This window comes from Lissotriton helveticus, chromosome 6 (assembly GCF_964261635.1).
Source record: "Lissotriton helveticus chromosome 6, aLisHel1.1, whole genome shotgun sequence".
Classification (NCBI taxonomy): Eukaryota; Metazoa; Chordata; class Amphibia; order Caudata; family Salamandridae; genus Lissotriton; species Lissotriton helveticus.
In genome coordinates, this window is record NC_136067.1 from 1,858,820,166 (window position 1) to 1,858,834,996 (window position 14,831).

General features: G+C 41.6%; 1 protein-coding gene across 3 annotated transcripts in view; it reads right to left on the bottom strand.

Moving 5' to 3' along the window:
* ESRRG (estrogen related receptor gamma) overlaps positions 1–14,831 on the bottom strand; it is a 702,537-nt gene that overhangs the window by 185,068 nt on the left and 502,638 nt on the right. Inside the window, exon 2 of one of the 3 annotated variants that reach the window (XM_078649786.1) lies at positions 9,107–9,233. The exons of the other annotated variants lie outside the window; for them this stretch is intronic. Within the exon in view, the coding sequence (XP_078505912.1) occupies positions 9,107–9,150 (44 nt within the window). The 5' untranslated portion in view covers positions 9,151–9,233. The remainder of the gene's footprint in view (positions 1–9,106; positions 9,234–14,831) is intronic. 3 annotated transcript variants of the gene reach the window in all.

The window sequence follows — 14,831 nt, forward strand, 5'->3', positions numbered from 1 at the left end:
ACTAATATGTGTGATTACAGAGTTTGTTGAAGCAATAAACTGATACACAGAAATTAGAAAATGGAAAATGACACCGGATCAGGATTAGCAGGCCAGTCGATTGTGCCAATGTTCCTTCTTGCCGTTGCCCCGCAGATCCCACTAAATGTGCAGTTTATCCCTGCTGACTCAATCTACTCTGTGCTTCTATGATTTAGCCACCTAGTGCTCCTTCCGCGTGGTATTTCCATGAATTCCCACCCATCCAATGAGGAACATCCTTACATTAGTCCTGCATATGCCTATGGCAAACGTTTTCTCATAATCTCATGGCCAGGGGTGTCCAACATCAGTGCTGGTGGCTGAATGCATGTCAGACTTTCATGATGTCTTCATAAGGTACAGGAGGATATCCATATAGGACGCACTCATAACATTCAATGAATCTGAATTACTTACTTTGTTGAAAGTTATCCTGAAAACATGGCATGTATCCGGCCCGCCTGCATCTACTCTAGATTATATTTACTGTGACTGAGTGCACTTCCATTCTTCTTACTCTTCAGAGGAAACATGAAATCTCGATCTTCTGACATGTTTCTGCCAATCTTCAGAGACACCTCAAACCATCCTCAAATGACCCAGTGCCCCCTTCCAAAAGCTAGAGCCTGGCCTTGTCACAGCAACAAGAAAAATCCTGATGGAACTGAATAATGCCCACCTCCGGCCTATGGAAGCCCTGGTCCACCAATAAGATCTCAACAACAGCCTGAGTCTTGATACCGGGTAAAGAGTCTGCACTGGCATTAGTGATACTCCAACTACCTGAACAAAAGATTCACTTTGCGCCATACCGCCGTGGTGCAAATCTTCACCAACGCGACCAAAACGAAAAATGCTGCTCTGTGTAAATTAAATAAATAACGAAAAAAATATATATATAAGTGGAGAAAAATCTCTCATAGGGATGCATCCATCCTTTGGTAATCATGGGCCATATGTATCATGCAAATTCGCAATCGCAAAGGCCGAAATTCACAGAATTTCGGCCTTTGCGAATGCGAATTTGCTAAATGGAATGCATGAAGCAAAACTGGTGCAAAATAAGGAATCGCTAAATTTGCGATTCCTTATTTTGCAATTGCATTTAAGGAATCGCAAATGTTGCGATTCCTTAAATGCAATGTATGTAGCAAAACAAATTAGCAAAATGCCCTTAAGGAATCGCAAATTACCACCAACTTCTAGTTGGTGGTAAGTTGCGAATTCCTTGAAAAATGCAAATGTTTGCATTTTTCAATGTGCCATGTAACACACATACATGCCCATGCATATTTCAGGGGTGCAACAGGGTGTCCTTTGGACACCCCTGCACCCTTGCAATTATTCTCAATTTGTGATTAGTAAATTGCGAATCGCAAATTGAGAATAACTTCTCCTGGCCCACAGAAATGAATGGGAAAGTATTCCTTAATTTCGATTCGCAATTTGCTAATCGCAATTAAGGAATTCTAAGGAATCGCGAAAAAAATTCGATTTTGTACATACATACCCATTTGCGATTCTCAAATAGTGATTTCTTAAAAATCGCTATTTGAGAATCGCAAATGGGTATCTTGATACATATGGCCCGAAATCTTCGCAAAGCACTGCAATGTTGTAAGACAGCATTGCTTTAGCTATGTTGACTCCTGATCAAGCCTGCGTTCAATTTGTTCTAGTGGCGGCTCATCGTCCAAGCCCGAGATCTGCTACATGGATGTTAACGCGCAGACGCAGTATTATGCTAACACAGTGACGCTGCATTGAGACAGAATAGGAGACATAACCTTCCCACTGTCATGCATAGAGTAGAAATAAAGCATTCTCCCCGTGCCTATTGTCTATTCCAAGGAATAGCCTGATCCAAGGAATAATTAAAAGATAAGAATCAAGTTAACATTGTTATGGTGCCTTGAAAAGAACTGCCTGTAAATGGAAGGGGGAGTAATAGTTCAAACGCATTTTATTGACTGAAACAACTTGTCTGCCTCTCTACCCCTTGGAGGATTAAAAAAAAGCATCCTCACTGCTAGCAAGAAAGGGCATGTGACCCACATTTTTTTTAAATTGATGTTATATCTAGTCAGTCAATCAGCCGGTGCGGGAAACTAATGAATGTATCAGTCAAATTCATCCCACAGAGACACCCACAGGTTTCTTCCCAAACTGTCCTGAGGAAAAGGCAATGTAAAGAAATGTAACATAGTCAAAATTAACCGGCAAACGATAGCAAGGAAGACTCATCAGTTATTTCATTTAAAAGATCTTGATTTTCCCATCTGTATGATGGCAATCTATTTTATTACATATTCAGCAAATTTATAGCAACAAGACGCTCCCTTGACAAATTAACCACTTTCCAAGCATTTTATCATATAAATAAAATATCATCTCTAGAGGGGAAGTCTTCTCAATCAGTGGATTTAACCCATCATCCAGGGAGCTTGTCTGAAAGAGATGGAACTGATTTTTTTTCTGAGTGAGGACAGCAAATGCTGATAATCTTTTGCACCCCACACTCAAATACAGGCATACAGGGATGAACTGAGAGGTACCCTGGCGCCTAAAGCACACATGTTACATGTCTGACCCGTGTGCTGGTGTCTCCAAGTAGGAATATATATGAGTCTGTGTACCTCCAGGTAAAAGTCTATTCTAGACAGTTTAGGGATGCCTTTATGCCACAGCGCAATGCTCTGCGTGACATCGAACAACCAAATTTAGCGCAAGAACCCGCGATGATGCCATCTGTAGGGAACTCTTACTAAATCCTGAGCAGCGCTATTTTCTGTTCTTCAAGCAGTACAGTGCTGCAACTTTTCAAGCCACGCTCCCTTGTGTGAATCACATTAAACATGGGCTCAGCTTTTAAATGCAAACTAAACATTGGGCTATTACCACCATGCTCTTTACAGACAGTTTCACCATATGCTACAAGCTGCATTATAATAGCTTCCATTTTCCATATAACTCTGTACTGGTGCCATTTGCTGTAACAATCAGAGCTAAAAAACATATTATACTTTTAGGTGGTATATTTATAAGGCCTATGGTGATGCTAGTGGCACAAGAGAGAGTATGTATTACCTAACCACATAAAAAAAACTCAGGACACAATATAAGGCAAGTTTTTCTCTGTTCCAGAAATACAATTGTTTTAGTACTTAGACTAGATTCATTATTCTTACGAGTCACTTGATATTTTTCAAACTATAGTTCTAATTCACTTTTTTCTATATTCCTACAGAATCTATAAATACATCACCTTATAAATTGTATATTGCGTGCCCGACTATCATTAACTTTGAAGCACTTGGGATTTCCTCCAAACGGTGCATCATGTAAATAATAACAAGTTGATTTAGACCCCGCAGGCGGCCCACTGGCCAACCAGGTCGGTGGAATCCATACACTCCGCACCTTTGGGGAGGACCATCCTCTAAATTCAGACCTTAAAGCTTAAACGGGGATCGCAGTGCATTCAGTGGCGTTACCAGTGCAGCAGCTTGTTTGAAGGCTTTGAATTTGGCCAAGAGGTGCAATATTTCAAACGCCAGATCAACAAAGGTTTATGTTTTTTAATTTAAAAAACACCCCCCAAAGCAGATGTTTGCTTCTCGAAACACAAAAACCCAATGGCCTTGATTTTTCTCTGAGTGCTGGGGCTCATTGTTTATTTCCTAACCTGGGACCATTATGCCTCCCATGACCGTCCTGGACGAGGAAATCTAATGATGTTCACCATTCCCTAAGCAGCGTGCTTTGACTGTCATTTCTGCAGGCAAAAAGGGGGAAGTAACTGTCACTCTGACCTCGTAAGCTAGTGCTGGTCAGGCCCTCAGGTTGGAGGTGTGCACCGGAGGAGCCAGCTGAGCTAACACCACAGTAACCCAAGTGCTTCCCTCATTGCGCAGTGAGGTGGAGGAACCAGGAGATTGGTTGATGGGAGCCCTGCTGGTATATGGTGGTGCTTCAACTAGTTACCTCGAAACCGGTCCCAGGATGCTTGTTTCCGGTCCAGGGAAGACCTGGCTTTGCAGTTCGGGCTGGACTGTTCCCATGAGGAACAGGGTCAAGACTGATTTGCATATGGCTAGGTCTGAACTGGGGTGGTGTGGTGAGCTAAAGAATGATGATGGATTCCACCCAGATTTGTGACTGGCCAGGGGGTGAGTGCCTGAAAAGTTTCAGTGCTCCGTCCATCATCTCCTTGTGTTTGCTTCCACTCTGCCAAACTCTAAATGATACCTTGAGTCTTTGGTCAATAAAATTGTATTGGACAAGAAGAAGAAATTAACTAAACTGAGTTGAAAAAATAAAACTTTAATGAGAACTTTTTACAGATATGCTAAGTAGGGAAAGTATGAAATGCATGTTAATCTGTACATTGGCATAATGGTTTGTCAAAAACATACCACAGAATCTAATTGTCATGGTGCTTTCTCTTGAAGAAGAGGCGAATGCCATAATCAAATCAGGATGGCGTCTGGCTTTATGAAAAACAGAAAAGGGGTCTACATACGAGTGAGATGCAATAGGTTTGATATAGCCTAATCTTAAAGCATCCACTCCTCACACCTTTTACAGCAGGATGCGGTAAAATGTCTAGCAAAAACCTCAGAAGAAGGTCAGTCCTTAGAATTTCAAAATGTAATAATGCTTTCTGTCAAATGTCTAAACACAAGCTAACAAAGTCACTGTGTTCACCTACTGCTTGCAGGATTTCCCCTTAGAACATGCTACAAGTCAAGGAAGGCACTAAGGTGCCTGAAACAGAGAGGGAATCAAAACAGTGACCCCTAGTTTTTTGTTTTTGATTGAAAAGCATTTCATTGCACTGAAAGATACTTTTGTCTCTTTTCCAGGGTGTTTTATCTACATAAATGGGGAAACATAACTTGAAAAAAAGATGGATTCATTTTCTTTTTATCGACCGACTAGGATTTTAATTATTGATTTGAATTCCTGAACAGTTTCTGAAATGCTGGTTGCTAAAAGCAGAAGTGTGATTGGTAAGAATGGTCTTAAACTGAATTGAGCATTAAAATACAATTTGGGTATTTTTAATGCGTGCAAGTGATAGTGACAATTTAGGACCTTGAATAGTTGTGGAGTCTATTCAGCATATAAGGGACAAAAAAGATAAATACAAGCACAACATACAAGCATTCAAAACGGTAAAGGTAATGGCTAATTTGTCTGGAATTTAATTTATGTGGAGTTGAATTTGCATTGAGTGTACAGCTGTATGTATTTTAAGACTATCTGTTTAAAGACGAACATATTCTCCATTTGTTAACTTCAGCCATCTGTGATAAGCAATCTAGTCAAATAATGTGTAAATCTAGATAAACTTTATATATATGTAATGGATACAATAATAGCCTACTTAGTAATTTATATATCGAAATCCATATGCATGCAGCATCGAGCCACCATTAAAGCATTCCATTCCACCCCTGGGTGAGAGTAACTGAATACACACAGACACATACAAAATATGTACCTATACATTATGTCCACGCAGTCACACACACACATGTGCACATGACCATACGCGCACAGAAAAACAGGCAACTCACAAAACATTACACACAAACAGGCTGGCACACTTGCATGACCATACACGCACAGGAATGCAGGCAAACTACAAAACATTACACACAAACATGCTGGCACACATGAATGCATGCCCATACACTCACAGGAATGCAGGCAAACCACAAAACATTACACACAAACATTCTGACACACATGCACACAAGACCACACACAGCAATGCAGGCAAACCACAAAACATTACACATAAACACTCTGACACACATGCACGCAAGACCACACACTCACAGGAATGCCGGCAAACCACAAAACATTACACACAAACATGCTGGCACACATGAATGCATGCCCATACACTCACAGGAATGCAGGCAAACCACAAAACGTTGCACACAAACACTCTGACACACATGCACGCAAGACCACACACTCACAGGAATGCAGGCAACCCACAAACACTCTGACACACATTCATACAGCACTATGCACTCACAGAATTACAGGCAAACCCCACAAGATTACACACAAACAAGCTGGCACACATGCATGCAGGAGCATTCATTCACAGGAAAGTCGACAAACCCCACAAGATTATACACAAACAGGCTGGCACACATGGATGCAGGATCATACACTCACAGGAAAGTCGACAAACCCCACAAGATTACACACAAACAGGCTGGCACACATGGATGCAGGATCATACACTCACAGGAAAGTCGACAAACCCCACAAGATTACACACAAACAGGCTGGCACACATGCACGCAGGATCATACACTCACAGGTATGCAGGCAAACCACAAAGCACTACACACAAACACGCTGGCACACATGCCTACACATACAATTGTCGCTTTTCCCCATCCATCCTCTCACTCCCCTTTCTTTGTTGTTTTGCGACCCAAATAATTGGCCGTGTCTGCCCGTGAGGCGGAATGCCGCGCGCCGGAGTCTGCAGCGCGCTCGCGCCGCTGCCAGATGGACGCAGGCGTGCAGCAGGTGGCACAGATGGCGGCCCGCCCTGTCTGACGCGGGCTGCCGCAGCCTCGAGCGCCTCTCCCTTCCAGGTAGATTTCACCAGCCTAGCAGAAAGCAGTCGGCAGGCAGAAAAGCCTTTACATGCCGCAGAATTAGTTAAATAAGCGGCCAGCTGCTTGCTTGACTCTTACAAAAAAAATGCAATTTACTTGAGGCCGCGGAAAGCATTTTTACAGACTCCCAAAGAAAGCGCAGTCGTCTTTTATCCACAAACGCTCTCACTGTAAATATAGTGCAGGGGACACCTGGGTGTTTATACAAGCGAGGGGCGAGGAGTTTCTCTCACACAGCTGTTGTTTCTAAAACTCCAGCCCTGCATGGATAATGTACAAAGCTGTCTGTGTCTTCACCAGCCCTTGCCACCCCTTCACAACTTTTTATGATAACAAATGTATTATTTCATTGATTTCATTTTCTAGAGCAACCAAATCCATTGTTAACAACGTGTTATTGTGTTCATCAAAGAAAGGAATATTGTGACATCTGGTTAGGGCTTGTTTTATATTAACGGATTGTCCTCATGAATGCTTATAACCAGAAGGAAATATTTAAGGTCTAGAAACAGAGTTTAACTTGTGAGTTTCATTTGGGTCACCAAATGCACTGAGGAATATCTGATCACTGTACATTGTTTACGACATGGAACGCTTTTCACACTTTAATGCAGTAGGATTTAGACCAAGAAATGGTAAAGCATAGAATGTGGTCAAAAATTGGCTATGCTCTCTTGTTACAACCATTTATTTATAGTATTGTGTCCACTGAATATTAATTTTGAAACTAATTTTGAAACTATAATGACCACAAGTTTATTAATATGGTGATAAAAATGTCCTATCCAAAAAGCAATTTACTAGACTTCAAATGCTTATCACCACTTCTCACCACTTCTGGCTTGTATGTGCCTCATAACTCAGTGGCCCCATTACAAGTTGGGCAGAACACGTGAGATATTTGCCCCAAACTGTAAATACTATTACCCTGGAGTGAGGTATTTCTCGCAATTGGTAAATACCTCCTACTCTGAAATGTAACTTGCAAATTAGGCATAACGTGGAGTCTGTACTTAACACACCAACACTGTTGTGTTTTGCTTTTTTATGGGCCTTTCCCCCGATAGATTAGGTTTGACCTGCCCGAATTTATCAGAGGAAAACTGCAGGAGTGTAGTAACTATAACATATCTCGAAAATCCAAATCCTGTGCAAATAAGTTTTCACACTGATTGGAATTTAGACCTGCACTTGTATGTGGGTGAAACACTCAAAACACAACATCTCTGATGTATGATATCACCGGTCATTGTGTGAGGATCACAATTTGGAACATCTGAAGGAATGAAGAATGTATCTAACTATTCACGTTCAAGCGAGCATAGGGTGATCACAAGGATTTCACTTTACAACACTGTCACTAAATAGTTCTTTCAAAAGAGCAGTGGGGAAATATAAACTGCCAACTTCTCAACCTCAAATAAATATTCTTCTAAAAATATTTCAAACTGCATTCAATTCTTAAACCTGACCATACACACTTTCTACATATTTAGTGCAAGTGTTTGAGAGTGGGATTACATGCAGGCTAAAGTTGATGCAATATGAATATGAGGTCGATATTTTAGCTGTCTATTGGGTGATTGATTTGGCAGTCTATGTTTTCACATGCTGTCATTCATAAATGCGCTACGCTGAGAAGGGTCTCTGCTGCTTCCATAAACGTGCTCTAGTGTAGGCCCTGTCCCAATGTTGCACCCATAGAGGAGTCTTACGGGTATCATTTATACTGGCAGGCCACAGTTTCAACATACACCATCTTCCCTTTTCCAGGCAGTGATTACTGGTTGACTTAACAGAAACTGAACCAGACTAAGCTTTGCTGGGGTCACGAAAGGTCACTGATAACAACTGGAAAAAAACAAACACATCAAAGACTAGCCCTTGACGTATTTTGTTTATGCAACAGTATGTTTTTCTCATTCACTCTTGGTTTTAAGTAAAATACATACTAAGATAACTCATCACAAATGGCCCTAGTCCTGGGAGCAGTATGTAACTGGGTCTATGGGGTGTATGTTTTTTCAACACTCATTATTGTTGAGGAAGGCTGATGAGAGCTGATATATTGCCTTAGTAGAACACAATCAAGGATTGGCTGAGTAGAACACATCCCAGTATTGGCTGGGTAGAACACATCCCAGTATTGGCTGGGTAGAACACACCCCAGTATTGGCTGGGTAGAACACATCCCAAGATTGGCAGGGTGGAACACATCCCAGGTTGCTGAGTTACTTCTAGTGGAACAACAAACAGATCCGACTGAGCTGGATGTGGTGGAGAATTCAGACCTAAATGGTAAGTATTTTGAAAAAAAATGCAAGTTTATTTTTCAAAGTACTTTGGTGATGGTTTGTGAAATTAACAGGTCGTATAGTGGGATGTATTTATTATCACTGTTGCATAAAAAATATAAATAAAAAAAGTCTTACTTTATCCACTGATGAGATAAGTAGGACAACTCTCTGGCAGTCATCTCGTATTTAAATATGGGATCCGACGAATTGCTCTAAAATTTTCTATAGCCGACCGGATTAATTGATCCTGACACTCTGAAAACTAAGAAAAAAAAGATTCATTCTGTGCTACCACGCCATGTTTTGCCACAAAAGTGGACGGTGAGAGCATTTCTAAGGTATACAAGTATAACATTTCAGGTTACTCTACAAGTGATTGCTAAGAAATAAAAATCTTAAGCAGTTTTTTAAAAAAGAGAGACACATCAAAGAAAGGGATGCGATCATCCCCCAAGTAAATGCATTCGGCAGAATTTGGGTCAAAGTTTATACATAATCAGTTTTTTAAAAAAGTGACAAAAATAGGGCGTTAACAGTCAATAACATTCAGAGCCAAAAAGATATCATGGGTGACTGCTGAGTTAAGGTTCTAAGAGTCTGGACAGCCTCGAGCATGTGTTCAATCCCTCTGCAGCCCTCACTCGTGTTCTCAGGCCTGGCCGGTTTATTCTAAGACAGGCATGTGCTCGAGAACAAATGCAGAGGCACGCTGTACGTCCTTAAGCCGACGTCTTTGAGGCGGAACGGATCTGTTTACATAGAGAATTGAAGACTGTTTGGTAAACAAGGAGGGCCCAGCACTGGAATGAGTCGGGCCTCGGTGGCCTTTGAAGAGGGGGGCCGCTTCTGTTTTTGGTGTACACCCTGGTGCAGTGTTAATCCTGTTTTATGTAGTTGACACCTGCTGCTGACTGGCTGCCTGCTGATGGCTGGTGGTTCCTGCTGCCCTGAGCAACTGCTGAGGAGGGAGCGAGAGGGACAGAGGAGAGAGTGAGAGGGGAAGGAGGGGGAGCACGAGACTGAGAAAAAAGAAAATGACCGAGGGAGGGTTTAAAAAAAAAAAGTAAATAAATAACACTTCTGGAAACACCAAAGCAAAACATGGATGTGGCCATTTTACCCAGATAGGTTAAACTATGTTAAACTATTTTTTCAATTAATCATAAATATATTCACTTTGTTGTAATGCTTCTCAGTGTCCGGTCTTTTTAAGGTTTGTGTGCGCTCCTGAATGTAGTTAATTATTTATAGATGAAATGTGTGAACATTTGTGCTTGGCACTTTTTCTTAATCAAATATACATGAGTACATTTGAGGAAGAGGTGTGGTGCAGTGGCCAGGGCGGCTGACTCCAGAACCCGGGGGCTCACGGTTCGATCCCGGGCACCAACGCCAGATCAGCCCAGCACCATGTGACTCTGGGCAATAGCTTGCTTAATTTTCCAGACGGCCCCCAGCGCCTTGACACCCTCGGGTAATGGTTTGCGCTTTACAAATACTGGACATTTCCCTTTGTTTCCATTATTTTCATAGGATGTGTTATCCCAAAGAAGTATATATGTTTTTTGTTTCCTTAGTGAAGTGCTCATGGGAAATTTTTGATGCGCTCTATTGGAGCTAGAACACTCTCGGAACAAGAACAGGGATGTTCTAAACCAACTCTCCATACAAGTTTTAAGAAAAACATTTTGAGGATATACACCAATTTCAAAGTGCATACACTGTACAGCGAGCACAATAATTCCTACAGATATGGGTTCCTACAGATATGGGGGTAATCGAACCATAGAGGGAACAGAAAAGTGAGAAGATCCCAAAACTGGTGAGTTCTTCATGTACTGAGCTAATTTTATGCCTTTAGGTGTTAATTATGGTGAAATATGGCAAGAGAACCAGTGTGATGTTTAGGACAGTTCCCAAAAACTTTCAAGGTTTTACATTTGTTTTATTTTTTTATTTTTTTAACCTTTGTTCAAACTGAGTGAACTCATGTTGCCTCTGCACGCAGGAACAAATGACTGTCAATTTATCAATTGCAAACTGGGTGTGTTTTAGTGCTGTGATGCCTTTTGGTCAATGTGCATTAGAAATGCAATAAAAAAATAAATGTATGTTCTATCAGTGTTCTATTGCAGCACAAGATCTCAGATCCTTGGCTGATACATCTGCGGAGACACCTGGTACTTTCCTTAAAATGGCTTAGGTGATACCTCCTGTGAAATTTTAAACCTACTAATATATGTTTAGCATCTTACCAAATTAGGATGAAGCAGGGCACAACAGTCCCTTCCTTCATACCACAGAACAGATGTATTCGTTCACCAAGACTATCTGCAAAACTGTTTCATGGAATCAAGGACCCCCTGCAGTTTGAGGTCAACTAGGAAAGCCCTTCCAATCCCTCCTAAATATAAAAATGTGTAGAGGTGGCCAACCGCTGACAGCTAACAGTAATAACTCTCTGCCTTGGGGCTCTGCCATCAAGACCTCCATCAGCTCCTACCATCTGCTTTTGGACTTATTGGCATGTCTTACAACACCCCTCTGTGTACAAAGTTTCTTAAATTCTCTGAGCTGCATTATCTTCTAAAAAAAGATGGATTTGGTGCCTGGGTTTGAAACCACAATTTTGTGGCCAATGTTGCCTTCACGACTCACATTAATTTGTCTACGTTTTCCTCTTAATATTGGATGGGTTGCTATGCAGACTCTCGTTTTTTGGCAGAAAAAAATACCTTATAAAATTTTAAAATATAGTCTTTTATTAGGTATCACTGTCTCTCAAAAAAAAATTTTAAACGAATTTGAAGACAATGTAAAAAAAAGTAAGCGAGGCCTACTCTTCCAGGAACTATTCTGCGAAACAACATTCAAGACCTCCTGCATCACATACAGTGCTCTATGTATGGGTACCCCAAAATATCTGCAGAACAAGCTCTGGAAAAAGAAGAGCACTATGAGGGGAAACAGCTTTATCCCTTGACTCCCCCAAGTTTGGGAAAGTCTCCCCCATGATGATGTGTTTTACTTCTTAAGAAAACACCACAAAAATCGGAACTCGCTCTCAGCAGGTATACACAGCCTCCTTCACAATGTTCATGGCCAGACTCACGCATCATCAACCGGTCTGCTAGTAACTAAGTTAACTCTGACACGTGAACTCTCCGTTCGGCACAGACATGCCAAATTACACTCTTGGTGGGATTGTTAGAAGACCTGGTATAACGTGCAGTCTAACTTGTATCTAACTATATATGCGACTCCACAGAAAAAAAAAGCTTTCACTACTTGCGAAGCATTCGGATACCTTTGATGAGGGTCAAGACCATGCTATACAAAAATAATGAAATAAATAAACAGCAGATCTTTGTGTGACCTTTAACGCATTCGCTGCTGGCGTCGGCCAACTGCCTTCACGAGCACTACCTTCGTAGTGCTGCGCACGTCCGTTGGCAGACGCGGCCCCGCCCGCGCACGGAAACGCCCACACCGCAGCGGATTTTACGCCGCGGTTAACGGGATAATTCCCACCAATCTACTTTGTTTTTGTTCTATGATTTTGTGCATATTTATTTTGGCAGTCTGGAAAACAAAGTTGCGAAACAGCGAGAGTTTGTTTCTCCTGAAATATATTAGCTTCAGTACCGAAGTTATCATTTAATTTCATATTCTATAGCAACCTGCTCTTCTTGGGCCTACCTGCAAAAAATGTAGGTGCTTCGTAGCAACTTATTGTCGTGACTGAAACTGTATGCATTACGCTAATCTGCAGCAGATTTTTTACAGGAGCAAATTGGTACATTTGTCATCCCATGTAGAATGATTACAAATAAAGAGCAGTGTAGAGCTTGTGTTTGGCTTTGTTTGATGCTGCTAGTATGTCACACACAGAAGTGTGTATTTATTCTTGTTTATTAAGAAGTACAACAAATTTCAATTAGAGATATTGCATTCTCTGGTATGGAGCCTATATTTATTTCCCTAAAATTATGTTTTATTAGAGGCCACGTTGATTTCGTCAAGATAGACAGTTCTCAATGCAAAAATGATGCTGTTTCATGAAGGACGGTTTCTTTATGTTTTATAAAACCAATAAAATGGCACTAGTGATTTGTCAGAGAGTATTTTCTTAACATAGTGGCAACGTGTTTTTGGTTTGAATGTTGACAAATCTCGCAAGTGGAGTTTTGAAACATGAAACAATTGAAATTGTAAGTTTAATATATCTTGGTCAGATGAAAAAATTATTCCATGGCAGCAATTACATGAGTAGAAAGAAAGAATGGGTGGAGTGGATATTTTATGAGATTAAAGATATTGGCTATCAGAAGGTGTGTGTAGGTTTCTTATGTCTTGAGGAGTTTTCTGAGAAACATAACATCAAGAGGAGTGCAGTCCATCTTTGCCTGGACTGCGCATCGATTTTGCGCTAATCTAGGAGTGTATGAGACCCATTTGGAAGAGGTCTTTGAACACAAGGGTTGCTTCTAGAAACAAGCAGGCAATTTCTCACATAGAAAATGATCAGTGGTCATGAGGAAAGACAGTAGAGTGCTGCACAGCTTCTGACCCAAATTGAATGCAAGACATTAAAATGGCTCGTGTTACTGACAGGAGGGCATGTATAGAGTCCCTTATTTGTGGCTGTGCGTAAGTGGAGCGGGTGACATTGTGGAAGGTGATAACAACCACAGTTGGCTTGAGGGTCCGCCCGTGGGACTGGTGGTAAGACATGATGATGTTATGCAGATGTTGCACGCAGTCTCAACAAAGGGGACGTATTCTTGCTAATTCTATGAAAGGATGAACATGTCTCTCAAAAAAAACTTTTAATGGCATTCAGTTTACCATCTCTAAAACAAAACCTACATCACTGAACCTAAGAGTCAGAGATGCTTTATTTAAGACACTGCACCATCAACAATGCAGATGGTGAAAATGTCGTTTGTGAATTTCTGCCTGCTGCATGGTGCACAAGACGGCGCGGTGGGATGCCCGATCAAAGGATGCCATTGATTCTTGCGTGTCGCCATGATCTCACACAAGCAATCAATAGCAATCCAAAATCAATCCATCTGCGCTGGTGGTGTCATCTATCAAACCTGAAAAGTCCAAATTGTTTCTAAGTGTAAAAATGAGAAAAAGAGGAGATGAAATGAGAAGATCGAATAAAGAAGTGTGAACACCATCCAGTGTGTAGGCCTAATTAAATCAACGTGGCTATTAGATTTAAGACAAGCTTACTATGCTATGCTATTGTAATTGCAAATGCGCTTCCTCTATGAAATAGGGGCACGTGAACAACTAGGAGGGAATACAAGGACGCACACTACGGTTTTGTGCTGCATTGTTGCCTGATGTTTATTTCCGTTCCTGAAAAGCCCCCAATAAGCCCCCGCCCCCACGGCCCGAAGCGTCCGTGGCCTTTCCGTCTGCTAATGCACACGCGTTAGTCTTTAATGATATTCCTGATAAGCTGGTGCCAGTGGAAGTGATTATTCTTTTCTGATTTTAAGCATATCAGCGTTTTGAAAAGCTCGTTTAATCTTATCAGGTGTGTGCGCAGGCCGCTACTGAAAGCGGTTTGCGCGAGTTGTCTTGCGTTCCGCCGCAGCTATCAGATAAACTCTGCAAACTAACCGCGCGCGCGCTCAATCAGGCACGCTCTGGCCGGCCTGTGTGGCCCGCGCGGCTTGCCGTAGGCCGCGGCTTCTCGGCACGAGGGAGGCTCACGAGCTCGAGCTGACGCCACTCATCGAACACTGCGTTCAGTAGGTCAACTAATATGCAAGGAAATGGCTTTGTGGCAGGTGTTTGTTTATTTTTGCCTGAGCTTTTCAAGGAAATAAAAATCTTTGCT